The following is a 15,079-nucleotide window of genomic DNA, read 5'->3' as shown; positions in this document are numbered from 1 at the left end:
AGGGAGACCTGGTTTAAAGGTTCCCAGCTATCAAAGGGCAAAAGGGGGATTCTCATTTAGTTTTACATCGCTCGGCTGTGGCTCTAGGCATTGGCAACCTTCTGTGCCATGTTCTTAGTTCATTTTAAGTCCCACGTGTTGGTCCCAGAACCCTGATGCCCTTTCTTCTCCTCCGACAGTCTCGATGTTGTGCCAACATTTTTTAATATTCAGGCGCAGAAGCTTGTGTTAACCAGTTGTGTTTTTTTTTTTTTTTTTTTTTCTCCCCAAGTGTGATTATCTGAGCAGAGGAAACTTCCAGGAAAGCTGCATGCCCGGATGAGTCAGCTGTCATCATGGCCATTACCTAATGCGGAAAGGGGATGGGCTCGGGAAGCTGACGTCAGTGAAAGAGCGGAGACTCACAAGTTTGGAACTCGAGGTCCTGGAAGCAAGGGGCTGGCTCCGTTTCGGCAGCCAGTGCTAAGTCTTCCCTTGTTCATTCTTTCTGGAGCACGGGACCGGGTAGCCTTCAAGAGTCCCACTTATTTTTATTTTCCTTTTTTAAAGATTTATTAATTTATTTGAGAGAGAGAAAGCGAGAGAGTGGGAGGGGGCGAAGGGGCAGATCGAGAGACTAGCCAATCCGACTCCCTCTGAGCTGGAAGCCAGATGCTAGGCCGGAGCGGGGGCGGGGGGCGGGGGTGTGGGGGCATGGGATCAGGACCTGAGCCAAATCCAAGCGTAGGATGCTTAACTGACTGAGCCACCCAGGCGCCCCAAGAGTCCCATTTAAAAAGAGGCTGATATTCCTGAGAAGGAGCTTCTTTTTGATCTTAGTGAGTGCTTCACAAGGACAGTCAACTGGGGGCAGGATAGGATGGAGGAGGAAAGGGGAGAAGCAAGGGAGAGAACGAGGGCCTTCGAAAGGTGGATGAGAGGAGTGGTTTCTAGGAGGGCCCTACAGACCTAGGTTCTTGCATCAACCACTGAGGTTCTTAAGCTGATGTCCCAACACTGAAACCGCTTCTTGTGTCCAGGGCAGCACCATAAAAATGATAAACGGATTCTCATGGAGAGTCAAGATAAGGTTAACAAAGGCAATAGGACAAAGGATACTAGTGTTGCTGATCTTTATTGCATTTTTTAGAAGTAATGCTGCATAAGCTAAATATCCCTCATCCCATGCTGTGTTTCTTAGGAAACCTCCTGACTTGGAAGGGTAGTGTCTCTAGTATCCATGTGGTAGAAAGCAAATACACAAAAGTCCGCTGCTCATTTGTGTACCTCTTCGTTCTCTGGATGCTCAAGGCACCCTGCCCTGATTTTCCTGTCTGCTGATGATGCCTCCAAGCCAGCCTCCACTCTGCCCAGATGTGGACTTCCTACCGTCATTCTCTCAAGGTACACCCAGACTCAGCCGTAAACAGATGAGTCTTTTTTTTTTTTTTTTAAGATTTTATTTATTTATTTGACACAGAGAGAGACACAGCGAGAGAGGGAACACAAGCAGGGGGAGTGGGAGAGGGAGCAGCAAGCTTCCTGCGGAGCAGGGAGCCGGATGCGGGGCTCAATCCCAGGACCCTGGGATCATGACCTGAGCGGAAGGCAGACGCTTAACTGACTGAGCCACCCAGGTGCCCCCAGACCAGTCTTTAGGTTGCCATTTCCCATCTTCCAACTTGTTGGGAGTTTTCTTTTCCTGGCTTCTCCCTACCAACACCTGAAATACAGCATCCTAAATCAACTCCCTTCATCCTCTCTTCCCTCTTCTCAGAGTAAATATCAGAGTAAGTCTTCCTTAGTCACTCCTTATTTATTTTTATTCCTTTGTAGGTATACAACTCATTATTTTGAAAACTGAGAAATAAAAGGAAAGAATTAAGTCCCTGTCTTCCTTATATGAACCGTACCTCAGGGTAACTGAATAGCTGATTAGGGCGAGTTTCTCTTTAGAGAAGTATGAGTAAGAAGGAATGACGGAATTAACAGGCTACTGGTCTAGACAGTGATTATTAATTGCTGCCCAAATCACAAAATAGGGACAAACAGACATTATAGGATGGAAGTATACACCATCACTTATTAATTAATCTGGATAAAATATGAACCTGAATCTGATTAAGCTTGTAGATCTAATTAGCTAATCTAACTCTAGGGGACAGATGATTCTACCAGAATGCAATCAGGAAAAATCAGACTTTGGAAAAACTACAGGACAAACAACACTAATTTTTAAAGAATTTCAAGGGAAACAGAGGGGAGTAGGGAATCTATAGATTAAAAGAGACTTCAGAGGCATGCCAACCAGTTGCACTGTAGGGACCTTATTTTTATCTGAATTCCAACACATTCACTATAAAAAAATTTAAGACAAGCAGGGAAATGTAGACATAAACTAGATTTTTAATAATATTAAGGAATTATTGTTAATTTTGAAGTGGGATAATAGTAATATGGGTTTTTTTAAAAAAATAATTCTTATCTTTTAGAATGATGTGCTGAAATTTAATAGGAATGGAGGAAATATTATGAGATCTTGAATTTCTTTCAAAATAATCCAGAGGATAGTGAGGAAAATTGGTGCAAGTGTAAATAATATAAGATTGCTCATGAGTGGGGCACCTGGGTGGCTCAGTCTTTAAGCGGCTGCCTTGGGCTCAGGTCATGATCCCAGGGTCCTGGGATCGAGCCCCGCATTGGGCTCCCTGCTCAGCGGGAAGCCTGCTTCTCCCTCTCCCACTCCCCCTGCTTGTGTTCCCTCTCTCACTGTGTCTCTCTCTGTCAAAAAATAAATAAAATCTTAAAAAAAAAGATTGCTCATGAGTGGATAATTGTTTAAGCTGGGTGGTAGGTATATAGGAGTTCATTATACTGTTTACTTTTGTATATGACTATAAATTTCCACAGCAAAATGATAAAAAATTTAGAAGACAAACCACTGGAAGAACAGACATGGAATGTATAACTTCCCAAAGATCAGAGGGGTAAAATATGAATAAGAAAACAATCAACTGAGTAAAAGCCAGGAAAAGGGAGAAAAGGAGGGGGGAACTAGATAGCATTCTAAGGAGAAAACACAAAATAAGATGGCAAAAATACAGCCAAATATGCTTGTAATGATACATGAAAATGGATTAATCTATTAAAGACAAATTGGAAATTCAACTCTCTCTCTCATATATATATATGTATACTTTTTAACAAGAGAAACCCCTAAAAAAATGAAAAGAAGGGAAATGAACAGGTAGAAAACTATCTGCTAGACTAAACAAATAATAATAAACCGAAATTAGGTAAAACTGTTCAATAAGATAAGGACTGAAACTTCCTGGATGGAATTAGCAACGCAGTGATCATTGGTGACCCTGTGAAAACGGTTTTGGAGGACCGTTCCAGACTGCGTGCAACAAGCAGTGAGTGCAAGAGGAAGAAGTAGAAAGGCGGAATAGGTAGCAGAAAAAGCAAGTGGAGGGAGCACACTCCCAGTTAGGCGGAGAGGGTGACTTATTTATCACATATTTACATATTAAGCCTGTATAAACAGTGATGCGATGAAATCCCAGGAGAGGGGGAAGGAGAAGTGAAAGAGAGGGAAAGGGGAGGGGAGGAGGCTGAAAACAATGAGACCCAGAGCACCAGGGGGGACGTTAGCAGAAGACAAGAAGAAAACACCTTCTATTTTATTTTATTTCTAATTTATTAATTTGTCATTACACAAACAATACATGAATGCATACTCAAAAACATCGAATATTACAGTTAAAGCTAATGCACTCCACCAAACTACTGTTAACAGTTTGGTTAGTATTCTTCCAGACCTTCTCTGTACATTTTTATAATATACAAATAGGTACTTAAGAAGTACACTATACAGTATTTATTTGTGTGTGTGTATATGTATATATGCGTCTTAAAATCAATGGTATCATATGTATTGCATGTATTAGCCTTTATTTTCCTCCAAACTTTCAAAAAACTTATTGTATCTTCGAGATCTTTCCATGTCAGTATGTGTATGAATCTTATTCTTTTTCATTGATGCCCAGTGTTGTATATTGTTCCATCCTCTTGATGGGTATTTTGTTTTTTCCAATTTTACTTTATTACAAAGGTACAATTGTACAAGGCCATCCTGTGAACACAAGTATGAAAAGTGTGTTTCATTAAAAACTGGAAATGTTGGGTGACAGGGCATGTGAATTTTAAATTTTAACGGATATCATTCGACTGCCTTTAAAGGTAGCTGTGCCAATTTATACATTTACTAGCAACGTAGGATTCCTGTTTTTCCACACCCTTGCAGGCTTGTGATTTACATATATTTTAAGTATTTGCCAATTGGATTTGAGATAGTTTATTTTTTAATGTGCATTTCCTTTATTTTGCTGAGGTTGGGCATCACTTCATAAACTTGTAAAACTTCTTGCTTATCTGCATTTTTAGAGGGAGGTTTCTAAGGGATATGTAACCAAAAAGCGTAAGACTTACTGCTTGTCTAGCTGGAATTAATTTCTGTGAGCTAGAGATCTAAATTATTTTTCCCAAATGGTTATGTCATCCCAATACTATTTATTATTAGTCCATTCTTCCCTTACTGATTTGAAATGTTACTTTTATCCTTTACTGAATAATAATTGTTTCTGGATTCTCAGCTCTATCAGATTTATTTTTGGCATCAGGCACCTGAGTTATTCTTAACTTGGTTCATTGAATGGTAGCTGATTTTGTCAGCCAAGATAATGAGTGTGTTGCTTATGAGACAATAGATAATATAACTCATGACACACAAATTCTATTCTAGTTAAGTTTGATTTAAATCAGTTCCATTATCTACAAACTTAAAGTATTAAAAAAATGTGTAAACTTCTCTCTTTTAGGGGACACCTCACAGGCTCAATGTAGAGATAGGAAGCTTTTCACCAAGTCCCCTCTTTCTAAAAGTATTGTTTGATGTAAAAGCTTTTTGGTGATTTAAAGTTGTTTCCTGGCAATGTCAAAGGGTTTCATGTGGCCTGGCAATATTACTGTCGATTTACATGAACCTTCCATTCAACAGATTATATGAGGTCCACAAACTATGACATATACTTTGAATAAACAATGGCACTTTAGTTTTCTTTTACATTGGATGATAGCTCCTGGAGCGCACAAATCGTGTTCCACTTATCTTTCTATCCCCAAACATCTAGTACAGGGTGCAGCACCTGAATTGAAATAGAATTGAAGTGCATTTCAACAGCGTTTCTATAAAATAAAAAATAAAACCCAAACTTCTCAAAAACAAAACCTTGAGGGGATTTACAAAGTTACACATATTTATTTTTTTCTGTCCATCAGGCACCTGATCAAATTATATATTATATATTTTAGTAGAAACACTAGAATAAGACACTGACCTGATATTATGTCATGCCAAGTGTGGGAAAAATATTCACTTGCTGTCCATGACGTCCTCAGGTATGATCTACCTATAGATGCGCTGCTTGCCTGTGAAATGATGATAAGAACTGTGATCTGGAAAACAGTTGGATTGCAGTGGGCAAGAATACTTTACGGTTATTATAGAGAAAGATGAAAGGGTAAAAACTTTTTTTGGGGGGGAAATAGAAGCGTGGCATTTGCCTTGTTTTAAAATTCAGTTATTTTTATGATCTAAGTTAGCACACCTTTTCCTTCCCTCTTTTAAAGGGATAACTTTGGCTTCTGTGGTCAGTGTTAGTCCATAAATTTAGATGCTCTGTTTTATAGCTCAGTCCATGACATCAGATCATGGGAAAATTCTCAAAATTGCCTAATCTTTCAGTTTCCCTGGTTAGAAGAAGAAAAAATAAAGCTAACTCATTAAGTATGTTTAACAAATTTTATGACCAAGTAGACTGTGTCAGTGCAAAATACCAACTTCATACTTTCCTATTACCAATCCTGAAAGACTGTCTCACTTTTATGATGATTATTTTAAAAAAAGAGGTCTATGACCTTAACTTGCTTTGTATAGTGCCTCACTTAGCAATTTTCACCTGTGAACATAGCACGTTATACCAATTGTAGCCCACTAAGGAAATCATTAAATAGCACTTGGACAGTAATATTCTCCACTGACAAAGGAATACATACATTCAAAGGACAGATCTTGCTATAGAAATTCTGCGACTTGGCATAGAAATACATGTAACAGGGACGCATCCTAGAATGCTGAAAAGGGGAAAATAGGGAGCAAATATCCGTCACTAAACAATAAATCATTAGTATTGCTAGAAAATAGAAACATGAGTAGTACTAGGTTTGAGGCAGGAGGAGGTGGGAGAAAAGGTTGTTTTGCTTAGGCAGCGGACTTACGGGGAAGAAAGAAGCCTTCCTGAATTGAACTGTGTCAAAAGAATGAAGAAAAGTTGAAGCGAGCAAAACCTATTTTGACTTGGGTTTCAGTATCTGCAATGGGGCCAGAACCCGTATTGTTCTTTTTGGGGAGGGATAGCCCTGAAAGACAGGCTTTGGACTCACGCTTCTGGGCCACTCTAATCCTAGTCACCATAAAAGGACTAAATTTGGTTTACCTATAGGGCCGAATTTATAGAGGCATAAATGTGATAGCCAGGGCTCCTCCATTCCCCTTACCCTTTTGCTAAATCCGTGAAATTCCTCTACACAGACTTCCATTTCAAAGAGGTATATGGCTATTGGAAGGAAAAGTTTTGACTAAAACATTGTTAAGACTTGGGGTTCTCAGATCTTTCTTTGGAAGCAGAAAAAATAGGCACCTGACGTTGGGAATATAGAAAGATCCAAGACAAACTTCCTAATGAGCATCACAAATCTGCCTATTTATCATTTTGTAATTTTGCTTATTTCTGCATTATTGTCTCTCCTAAATTACTTCTCCACTTCCAGTTTCAGCTCACCAATCTACTGCCCATCATTGATAACTAGAATGATTAATTTTTCTAAAATGCTTATCTGATCACAATCCCACTGCCTAAAATCATTCGATAAATTATTTTTGCTCTCGAGGCCAACCTACTAAGGTGGATGAGTCAGCCTGCATGTCTGTCTCCTGGGAAACAACTCTGTGACTATCCAAAAGAGCTTTGCTTATGCCCTCCTCTAAGCTTTTGAGCACTTTTTTCTTATCAGGTGTCACCTCTTTAGGGAACCTTCCTTGACAAAACCATCCTTGACTGTTTTTATTATTGCATTGTACATGTTGGTTTGTGTATGACCTCAACTGTGAAATCTTTAGAGCTGGGCTTTGTCCTCGTAACAAAATTATCAAAGAGAACTGAGTCATGTCACAAAGTGCCTGCCACTGAGCCTCTTTAAAAAAAACAAAAAACTCGTGACTTAAAAATGTATTCCCTCCAAATCAACTGATACTTTATTTCTGGTTCTACAGAGATAAATTCCCATGAAGAACAGGTATTTTTGTTACTCTAATTCTAAGGACTTCCCCTCGCTCTTTTTAAAAGGTCTAGGAGTGACTAGAGTTTGGAACTTGGAGAAACATCACTATCTCTGACCTGTGACAATTCTTTGTGAATAAAAGCAGTTATGATTACCCATCTCTGGGGACTTGATGGTAAAGCATTCTGTCTTAATACTTCTACTTAACTCAGAATGTAACAGAATTGGAAATCTCCAGTTATTTTCAACATACAGCTGAAGTAACTATACTTAATATCTCATAATCCTTTTTTGGGAGGGGCATAGCAAGCTGTAAAATCACATCATTCACTACCAAAAATAAATTTTCTTTGGGGAAAGTTAGGTTTGTATTGCAGACACATTGCCATTATCAGAAACAAATTTTTCACTTGTGAAATTTTCACTTGTGATTTTCTGGTTGGCTAAAATAAACCCACAGAAAACTTATGTGGCACCTTGGTCTGTGGACATTACACTGAGAAAATTATAGATGGCATTCCGATGGCATTCCTGTAAGACTGTGCCCCCAAATTGGCATCTCAATAAATATTCCAATTATGTGGAGAAAGAGACCTTAAATCTCCTGAGGTCAAACTTAAATTTACTTACGTTCCTAAACAAACTAATCACTTGGGGGAATGTCTGATATTGTTCCCAAAACAGTGAATCTGATTATGAAAAATAAGCTTTCTCACCTTTAAGTCTGTCCCTCACTTTGGGGTGGGGGCATGCCTCATGAGAGTAGGTTTGGATGTAAAGGCTTCCTTTCACAGCTGTTTACAGGAGTAGATATTGGGGAGGGGAATCCACAGGGAAGGGGGGGCGGATATGGGAGAGCAAAGGACAAGCACTATTGTAATTTTGTATTTTTTGAACACTGCACCATGAGTTACCTTCTTGTATTAAACTGAAAAGTTTATTAATATTTAAGGCTCTTGATACATATTGCCAAACTACTTTCTAGAAGTACATAAGAAAGCTTGCCTTTTCTACATTAGGTCCTATTTAAAAGACAAATGACAATTTGTTAAATATTAATTTGCATTTCTTAGGTTACTAGAGGCTGAAACTTGAGAAACTGCCATTTCTTCTGTGAACTACCCTTATTTTCTGTCCTGGTGGTTTTTTTAAAATGTAGTAGTAATAATTGCTTTTAATTGCCATTTAAAATTAATGTATCAATCATTTCCTTTGTGATTACTTTGTATTTATAAAGTGTTTTTCTATCCCAAGAACCAAAATTTGTATTTTCACAAAAAAATCTCAACCTTTCCTAATATTAGTTTTTCTTTGCCTGTATTAAATATCACACTGTTTGCATTTGAGGGGCATACCCGGTGAGCCTTCTGGTTAACATTCCAACATGGAAGTTTCATTTTCTAACTCATCTGTGGGTGACTCTACTTAAAATCTCACTCCGCATCTATAGGACTGCTTCTTCAAGGATATGTCATTAGTTCCTTAGTTACTTCTAATGTTATTCGTTAACATTAAAATTGTTTATATTCAATATACCAGCACAACTGGAATATAAAATATTTGGTGATGCCACATACACTCCAATTTTATGCATTTAGTTTGTAGCTAAATCTAATGAAGTTTTAATTTTAAATAGATAAACACTTATTTATCCTCTTTTAACAACATGGAGAGCAAACTATTGGTTCTCATTAACTCCTGATCAGCTAGCTGGCTACAGACACAAAGCATGTTAATTTTCTACAGGCACCTTTCTGAATTCAAGTAAAGTTTTGGTAGACAAGGGTTTTACTTAAATGTCACGGACATAATATGAATCTTGAGTACAAATATTGCTCACCATTCTTGCATTCTTTAAATTATTTTACTTTGAAAATTTAAGAACTATCATTAAGTCATTAATAACACAGGTTTTCATTTAAGGAATATCCTGAACTGTGAAAATACAAATCTAATCAAATTAAATTTTGAACACATATAGAGCCAAATATTTCAACAAAACTGCAGTTTAATTTCAGAAAATGTGTTAAAATATATATTTATACATCAATTTCTGACATACACTTAATGTGTTAGTATACACAAAATGATGCTTTCTCTTGAAACTGTATTTATGAAATGTACATTTTAATTTAAATACTCAGTATACACTGCACTTAATCTGCATGTTGCATTTATTAAATACATTAAAATCTGCAATGTAACAAAACGTTTTCTGCATACGAAATTCAAAACACCATTTTAAATGAACAAAAGATGGCTCACTTCATTTTTTTTTTTTTTACAACTAGTGTATACAGTACACTAGCTCAGCTCCACCATACTACCTGTTCGTTCTTTTTTATTTGACATTGTTCACAGACTAGTACATATTACAATAAGAGTGCTGGATAAAAACATGAGGTACGAAAGTGGTTCAAAGATTATAGGTCATGCAGATCATGCTAGACAGCAAAGAAAATTGTGACCGAGAAAACACTAAATAAAAATACATAAAGAATGTGCATTATAAAAAAAACTCCATTACACAGCTTTGCTTCTTTGGTTACAAAGTAGGTTGAACAATTTCACAGCTTTTTATTCCCACCCGAAAAAAGAAAAGTCATACGAAATGTCAAAAAGCAGAGGAATCGTGGCAATTTCTCTATTAGAAAGTAGAAACAAATGAACAAAGTTTTCTTCATCAAAATAGCCCAATTATTTATTATATCACAATAACTGGTGACTACCTGTACAGTTGCACTATGTTCTTCATACTTACACTATACAAAATTTACATTCAAGCTGGGTCTGTACTACTGAAAATAAATACCGAAGGTAAATTGCCATTAGTGTTAGAAATATGCCAGGATTCTTTTGTTCAATTATTGCCTAAACGTTTTATCTATTAAATGCAATCCTGTCTTTCAAATCCTTTACTGATACTTATAATAATTCAAAAAAATTAAAAAAGTTCTGTGACATTGTTCATGTACATTATGAAAATAGCAGCCCTGTAATAAATAAAACACAAATAAATGAAAACTTACGTAGGCAAATGTTACTGATATTGAAAGAAAAGTGGCTCTTTAGATGAACTGTTATTTATAATGTGATAGGAAGGCTCAGGGTAAATCCATGGATAATAGGAAAAACGGGAGAGCCACCAAAGCTCTTAAAAGACCCCACTCATGCGCACCAGGTAAAACGCAGACTTTGCTTGCTTTAATAAACCCCATCTATTATTCTCCTTGTGTACTGATGACATGAAACTGGACATCAACAATGCTGCATGACATCTCAAAGGGAGGAAAAGCTCCTGCAGAATGATTGTCTAATACTGAAAAGGCCAAACACACAACCGAAGCATGGCTACTTGCTTTCGTATAAAGTGGAAAGAATACCAGTGGCACACAAGGATAGATTGCTTTCAGTTTTTTTTCTTAATGAGGCAAGAAAGCTTTATGCTGAGGAGACATTCGGCTGCTGTGGAGGTTGCGTTGGCTGCGGAGGCTGTGCTATCACTGCTTGCTGTTGAGAAGTGCTACCAGGATTGGCCTGTTGGGCTGGGAGTTGGGATAACTGATCATTGTTTGAAAGAGATTTTAACAGTGCATTTTCTCGTTCAAGTAAAGAGTTTCTTTCAACTAATTCTTTTATTTGTTCCTTTAGAACTTCCACTTCTTCTCTTACTGCATACATCAAATGGCTTTTCACCAGATCCTGTGAAAAACAAAATGAGCAATGTCAAAAAGAGTGAAGAGAAAGGTGTTGCTATTTGGTTCTGGCCTACCTGGTGCCTTATTAAATACGAGGCATTTTTATCTTAGTTTTCCTGCTCTTGCTTTTACTGTTTCTACTGTATCTTGACTGGCCCTAAGGGAGGTAAGGGTGGGAAAAAACCCAGTTTCCAACTAGGCAGCAAGCCCAAGGATCTTTTTTTTTTTTGATTTTATTTATTTGACACAGAGAGAGAACAAGCAGGGGGAGCAGCAGGCTCCCCGCTGAGCAGGGAGCCAGACAAGGGACTCAATCCCAGGACCCTGGGATCATGACCCGAGCCGAAAGCAGACGCTTAACCGACTAAGCCACCCAGGGGCCCACCCAGGGGCCCACCCAGGGGCCCACCCAGGATTTCTTTTCAAAGTTTGGAGTGATTTCCAAAAATACTAGGTTCCTTATATTGTCAATTTCAAGCTCAGAATTAAAAAAAAAAATTTAAACTCACATGCTTAGAGGTTAGACCAAGAGAACAAAGGATATTAAAATGGTATTAAACTAGTTATAGCATTTCTTGAAGAGATAAAGTGACCTACAATTTCCAACTCTAAAACCTTAAAGAAAAATAGTTTGTGACTAATGGTCCTTACTTACAGTCTATAGTTTTAATAAGCCTTAATCAAAATATTTTATATAATATGAACAGAGTACCTTTAAGGGAACAAAAAATTGATAGTAACAGCAGAAATCAGAAAAAGATTCAACAAGTTCTATTTATTAGAGCTGACTAAAACGGCATTTATAAAAACGAAGGCTTCCAGCTAAAGTTTTCATTTTAATACTCTTTGCCTATAAACTATTTTTGATGCTGAAATACTTGAAGGCACATAATGCATTCTGATTATGTATGCCCCTCCAAATGGCCCTGATTTATCAATGGCAATGCATGAAATGTGAGATGTCCAAATGGGGGGAAATATTAACTCCGCTGGTATTTCCAGACTAAAAATTCTCTTATGTTCTAGCATCTTCAACTAAATCTGATTATCAAAAAACATACGTTGGTTATCTTGTTTTAAAGAAATTAGGTGTTTGTTTTTTTTAGAATTGATAAAAACCAAATGCTTCCTACAACCAACAACCTATGAAATGAGAGAACTATAAACTTTTACTTACCATTGCTTGTTCTATTTTGTTGTCAATGGCTACACCACCTCCCCCAGAAGCACTGGAAAAAATTAGAATATTTCATTAAATTATTCTAAAAATGTAACCTTCTAACTTTTAAAATAAAAACATTTGTTTTACCAAAACCAAAAACAGTAACTTAAAATAGCTTATTAAGTCTATTCTCATAATTTCAGTATACTCAAAGCTCTTATTTTGAAAATCAGGGATCTCAGTAAATAGAAGACTTCCAAAAATCCTTTGTAGTTCCCACATTTCTAATTTCCCTATGACATACATATGCTACTTTAAAAGCAACTCCCAATTCTATTCAGGAGCTCTTAACTCCGTGAACTTTTAAAAAGATACCTTTTGAATGAGCAGTACACTCTCTCCATCTTTTAAACTTCCTCATTTACCAATTACATACTCTAATTGACGTTCATGTGGAAATTCCAGTGGTCACTTATTGCATTAAAATTCAGATGATGACTTTCCTCTATAGGTTTTACTTCTGGTTTAAAAATTTCTAGAACCAGCTTCTAAAGGGCCTTTGGGCAAATGATACTTGCAAGGTTGGTTAATACCCATCTCAACATTCTGGCAAATCTTCATACTTTCATTGTCGGTTACTAGCTGGCAAAAATCACCTACAAAGGTATGTTGTTTAGACCCGTTTTTCCTGGGAATATTTGGAAGTAGTCTAGCTAGTAAGGATATCCCAAGTTCAACTATCACTTTAGCATTTGTATGATAATAACAGAAGGTTCAATAATTGTCCTCTTAAATAGTAAGAATAGTGAATATCTATATCCTTTTCTTAGCATTTTTGTAAATTTTGAAGAACAGTTATTAGATTTTCTTGTAAAGACAAACCTGATAATTTTAATCTACTTTATCAATACAAAGAGGTCTTTAACTGATATCAAACTTTGCAAAATACTCTTCATAAAGTATATTCTAAGAAAATTTAGATGCTAATATTATTTGAAGGCTATTCTATTTTAGCTGATGTGGGCCCTCAGACTGGTATATATTGAGGCACAGGAATATCCTGTCTTAGGTGGTGGTGCCTTTTACACTGTAATCTAAGTAGATCTGGTTATAATCCTGGTTCTGCTACTCACTACCTGTGTGACCATCAGCACATCAAGTATTTAATTTTCCTAGACCGGTTTCCTCCTGTGTAAAATGAAGGGGTTGGGTCAATGCCTCAGTGGACTTCCTACTTCTAAATCCTTGCATCAATACACAGAAGACACAAACTTGTTCATCTGAGCATTAGTCACATTAAATACAGCATACACCTTTACTTCTTGCTGCTATTTCTAAGATGAAAACAGATTTTATATACCTAATAACTAGAAAGGATATATAGATCATTAATAAATACTTATATATGTTAGGCTTTAAATGCTTGTAGAGCTGTGTAAAACAAAGTATGGCTATATGTAACTATAAACTATAGAACAACTATATAAACCGTAAGGCTTTGGTGTAAAGTTCAGTTCGGACACCACGTGGGTATGTTCACCAAATACCGGCTGCAATTTGCAAAAAAAGACAGTGCCAGGCATTTAGATTAGTTTGTCTGACCATCCTAGATTATACTCTCAATATTTTTTATTTCTATACCAATAAGGAAAAAGTGAATTAGTTTGTCATTTCTTGATGTAAATACATTCAATTCTTTTAACACGTTTTAAACAGAACACCTTAAATGCTAACTTTAACACCAGTTTTATATATTAACAAGCAACCAAAACAAAAAATAAACCCCTGGCCCTTAACAAGGGTTTATTACTTTTTTTTATGATTAAAATAATACTGGTAAGTTTCCAAACCATTCCCCTTAGGCTAAGGAACAATAAATTAGCATCCTATTCTTTGTTGATATAATAAACTCTAATCCTGACTCAGACCTCTTTTACAGCAACGAAGGAATAGGTTTGCAAAGTATAAATGGATCATACTGAAGATCTGTGTCCCTTAAAAAGTATTAATAACCCAATTTTGTTAAGCATTTTACTTAAACAATTAAATCAGATACAATTACTATCACTACAGCGATTTCTGGCTATTTTGAAGGCTGTTTTTAAACAACTCTGTATAAACCTACGGCAGTGGTTCTCAAACTTTAGCATGCACCAGTCATCTAGAGGTCTAAAAACAGATGGCTGGGTTTCGCCTCAGTTTCTGATTTAGAAGGTCTGGGGTGGGGCCCAGGAATTTGCATTTCTAACACGTTTCCTGGTGATGCTGCTTCTGCCACCTGACAGACCATACTTTGAGAACCAAAGTTGTAAGAGAAAGAATAAAAAAAACTTAATCCTATTTTAAAAACTTCTTAACCCAGAATACAAAACTTTTTACCTTTCATGACTTTGACCCCTAGCTTCTATGGTCTCCTTTCTTCTCACACTCCATCCGGCCTATTGTGTTATTACATTATTGTGTGTCTTACATTGACTATTTAGTCTGTGAAACCTAGATTCTCTCAGGTTTCCATGGCTTTGCAGAACTGCTCCCTCAGCTGCAAATGCTCATGGTTCCAATTCATCTGGCTATCTTTTACTTGTTCCTTAAGATGCTCCAATGCCACGTCTTCTGTAATGCCTTCTGATTTCCTAAGGTAGAACCAGTTATTCCATCTCTCCTATGGTTCACAAACTTTTTATACTGCATAACCAGGAAAGCAGAATAGCAAATTCCAGCTCCTCCATATACTCACTGTGTGAATTCTGGAAAACTATTTAGCCTTTCTAGACCTCAGGCTTCTCATCTAAAATACGGGTTATATACCCCAATTCATAAAACTCCTGTGAGGATTAAA

At 36.8% G+C, this 15,079-nt stretch overlaps 1 protein-coding gene across 3 annotated transcripts in view; it reads right to left on the bottom strand.

Moving 5' to 3' along the window:
• Positions 1-3,673: 3,673 nt before the first annotated feature.
• TSC22D2 (TSC22 domain family member 2) overlaps positions 3,674-15,079 on the bottom strand; it is a 54,369-nt gene continuing 42,963 nt past the window's right edge. For all 3 annotated transcript variants that reach the window (XR_003518083.2, XM_027584353.2, XM_027584354.2), the window contains 2 exons: positions 12,256-12,307; positions 3,674-11,082 (listed from right to left, as the gene is read on the bottom strand). Coding sequence is in view for 2 of the 3 variants with exons in the window: in XM_027584353.2 (XP_027440154.1) it covers positions 10,822-11,082; positions 12,256-12,307 (313 nt within the window). In the remaining variant the exon portion in view is untranslated. The remainder of the gene's footprint in view (positions 11,083-12,255; positions 12,308-15,079) is intronic.

Source organism: Zalophus californianus, chromosome 1 (assembly GCF_009762305.2).
Source record: "Zalophus californianus isolate mZalCal1 chromosome 1, mZalCal1.pri.v2, whole genome shotgun sequence".
NCBI classification, from domain to species: Eukaryota; Metazoa; Chordata; class Mammalia; order Carnivora; family Otariidae; genus Zalophus; species Zalophus californianus.
The sequence above is the reverse complement of the archived record's forward strand: the minus strand, read 5'-3'. Positions and strand labels throughout refer to the sequence as shown.